This window comes from Atractosteus spatula, unplaced genomic scaffold (assembly GCF_055471065.1).
Source record: "Atractosteus spatula isolate fAtrSpa1 unplaced genomic scaffold, fAtrSpa1.hap1 Scaffold_38, whole genome shotgun sequence".
Taxonomy (NCBI): domain Eukaryota; kingdom Metazoa; phylum Chordata; class Actinopteri; order Semionotiformes; family Lepisosteidae; genus Atractosteus; species Atractosteus spatula.
The window spans coordinates 274497-277306 of record NW_028296866.1 but is presented as its reverse complement, the minus strand read 5'-3'; the positions used below and the strand labels follow the sequence as shown (position 1 = coordinate 277306).

At 43.4% G+C, this 2810-nt stretch overlaps 1 protein-coding gene across 1 annotated transcript; it reads right to left on the bottom strand.

Annotated features, from left to right (window-relative positions):
* Positions 1-1843: 1843 nt before the first annotated feature.
* Positions 1844-2539, bottom strand: LOC148807313 (uncharacterized). The gene has a single exon (XM_088909546.1). The coding sequence runs from the start codon at positions 2537-2539 to the stop codon at positions 1844-1846; it is 696 nt and encodes a 231-aa protein (XP_088765672.1).
* Positions 2540-2810: the final 271 nt, after the last annotated feature.

Genomic DNA, 2810 nt, shown 5'->3' with positions numbered 1-2810 from the left:
GGTACACTATGGTACATTCATTGTACCATAGTGTACTATGGTATGTGCCATAATAGTTCCATTGTACATTTAAGTGTACACTGTGGTACACTTATTGTACCATAGTTTGTTTTACCACTGTGACAAATGAATGTACTGTAACTGAGTGTGGTAGACAAACCACATACAAATGAATGACTTGTAAAAATTGTCATGAACCTCTCTAAAAAGATAGTGATGATTGACTGTCGCCATATCGCAGACACATGGAGCCTGAGCATTGGTTCATATGTACCTCACAGCTAGGAATTAGGCTACAGAAACACAAACAATCTGGATAAGGATCATAAGGATGTTTATTGTGAAGTTTTCACTTAATAAATAATTTTAAAAAGATTGTGTGAAAGAGCATTTGACACCCTCAAGAACCACCTTAGCTCTGCCATAGTGCTTCGTAGTCCAAAAGGCATCACAGTAAAATGGTATAATCCCAATGGTGTACGGAATGTGGTGTAAGGTCTAGATGCTTCATCCAGGGACACCTGCCAATACCCCTTACAGCTGGGCTCCCTGCAACGCTGGAGGACGTCTCTATCGAAGCCCCTGGATCTCGGCCTGCAGGTGCCGCTGCAGCGCCGGTTTTCGAGACGAGGAACGTCCCGGGGAGGCAACTTCCTCCGCTCTCTCCCCCCGGCGCAGTGCCTTCTTCTCCTGGGCCTCTCTTGGGAAGCCGAGGGCTCTGCCTGGGGTCAGGTGCTCGAGTCTCTTGGGTTCGCAGCAGGAACCTCGACTCCTGGAAGCTGCCCGCCAGCTCCTGACTCTGCTCCTCTTGCTTGAGGACACTATCGGTCCTCATCCATGGTACTGTAAGCCTCCAAGGCCTTGTCTGTAAGCAGAGGCACTAGCCGACAGGCCCACTCCTCCTCTGGCCACTTCCAGGTTCTGGCCATGCGCTCAAATCGCAGGAGATAGTTTTCAATGTCCTCACCTTGCTGGTAGGGGGGCATCTTAGGCTCTTTACGGAACATGCCCTCTGCTGAAGCACGTGTAGCAGACATGGGGGTTGATGTCACTGTGTTGTCGTGGTACTGGTGTAGGAAGAGCAAGCCGTGGACTTTCTGCTGTCTCCATGTTTCCAGGTGTCACTCCCTAAACCTGCGATGCCGGTACAATAATGGGTACAATTAAGATCTCCTGAAGGGAGGTTTTAAGTCCACGTAATTCTTCAAACAATTCCTCCTCTCTCTTTTGTTGCCCAGACAGAAAGTCTCGGAGAAGGCTCACCATCTCCCCTTGAGGTTTTGTCTTGGACGCATGTCTCACACCTGTTACTTGTTGAGAGGTGACTCTAGGACTAGCTTCTAGCTCTTCACAGCATTCTTCTTCCTCTGATGAGGCCACCGTGTCCCAAGGCTCATCTGCTTTGAGCTGTGGCAGTGCCTTTCCTTGTGAACACAGTGCTGCCCGTTTTTTCCAGTCTTGCAGATAGCCATCCCACTGCTGCCACCAAATGTCACTGGGAGGGCAGGAGTGGTGCCCAAGTGAGTCCTTTTAAAACCGAATGATGGCTCAGCTGCAATTAGTATATTATGACAATGCTCCCCACAAACAATTATATATAACAAAACAAAAAAAAACAACAAAATGGAACTAGTACACACACACACACAAAACAAACCCTTTCTATATAGCATATATAGCATAAATAACAATTATGTTCTTAAAATAAAAAAATATATTTTAAATCTGTTTAAAAAAATAAGACCTACTTCCATTTCAGACTATTTCATTTGTACATAAAATGTACATAAAATTTTAATAAAAATTTGCTATTTTAATAATAATTATAAGAAGTTATCATGACTTAGTCTATTTCAAACACTGGCATCTTCATTAAGTACATATGATGTCTATATTCGATTACAATGCATTTTGAATCAAAATCCTTCCATGAGATTGCACACAGCTTGTTGGTGGCCTTTACTTGCATTAGGAATTTTGCAACATTTGTATTAAGGTCTGAATTGTAGATGGTGAACTGATTCCTATCTTTTGCGAGTTGTAAAAAGAATATTAAGAGTTCTTGACAAGAACATTCCATGTCAAGTTCACACTCACATTCCTTTAGAAAAACAACCAGAGACTGAACTAAACCAAATGATTTTTTTGTGGCTATGACTGCATTATTTCTTTTAAAACCCTGTGTATACTCTTGTGTGGTTAGCAGCATCTGGCAAATGATGCAACGCTTATATACAGTAGCATTGTGATACTGAAGGTACCCAATAAGAGTCTCATTGTTTTGTAATGCCACCCTCTCACTAGCAGTCAGCTCCCTATTTGTACCACTCCCTAATGTGACCACATGATCAGTAATGTACTTTCCTGACTTTGTGACTATATCATGGCATTTCAAAGCTTTGAAAAAACACCTAACATCCTCATTTGCAGTTTGTAGGACTGACTCTCCAAATCTAAGCACTTTTTGGAGACCAAAAAAATACTTAAAAATTTGTGATCCTACAGCTTGGGTTCCACTGAAAAGATTTAAGTTTCCCATTTACATCCTCGTAAGCAAATGCTGAATTGGCCCACAGGAGGCCCCAGTCCCTGACACTTTGTGTGAGATGTGTTAGTAAGTGACAGTTATATGAGCAGTGTCCAATGACGTAGTGGTCTTGGTGTAATGAACCGTCTTTCAGGACCCTATGCAGATGACACAATCCAGGAAGAGTGAGGAAAACACAGGGAAAAAAGCATGCAGGGGTCAGGAATGAAAACGGGGGTGCATCCATGGTGTGCGGGTGTTCTGGGGGGTGAGTCCAAGGCAC

Bases quoted from the DNA above. Each gene is read 5' to 3' on its own strand.
- LOC148807313 (XM_088909546.1), bottom strand. From the start codon at position 2,539: ATGGGAAACTTAAATCTTTTCAGTGGAACCCAAGCTGTAGGATCACAA.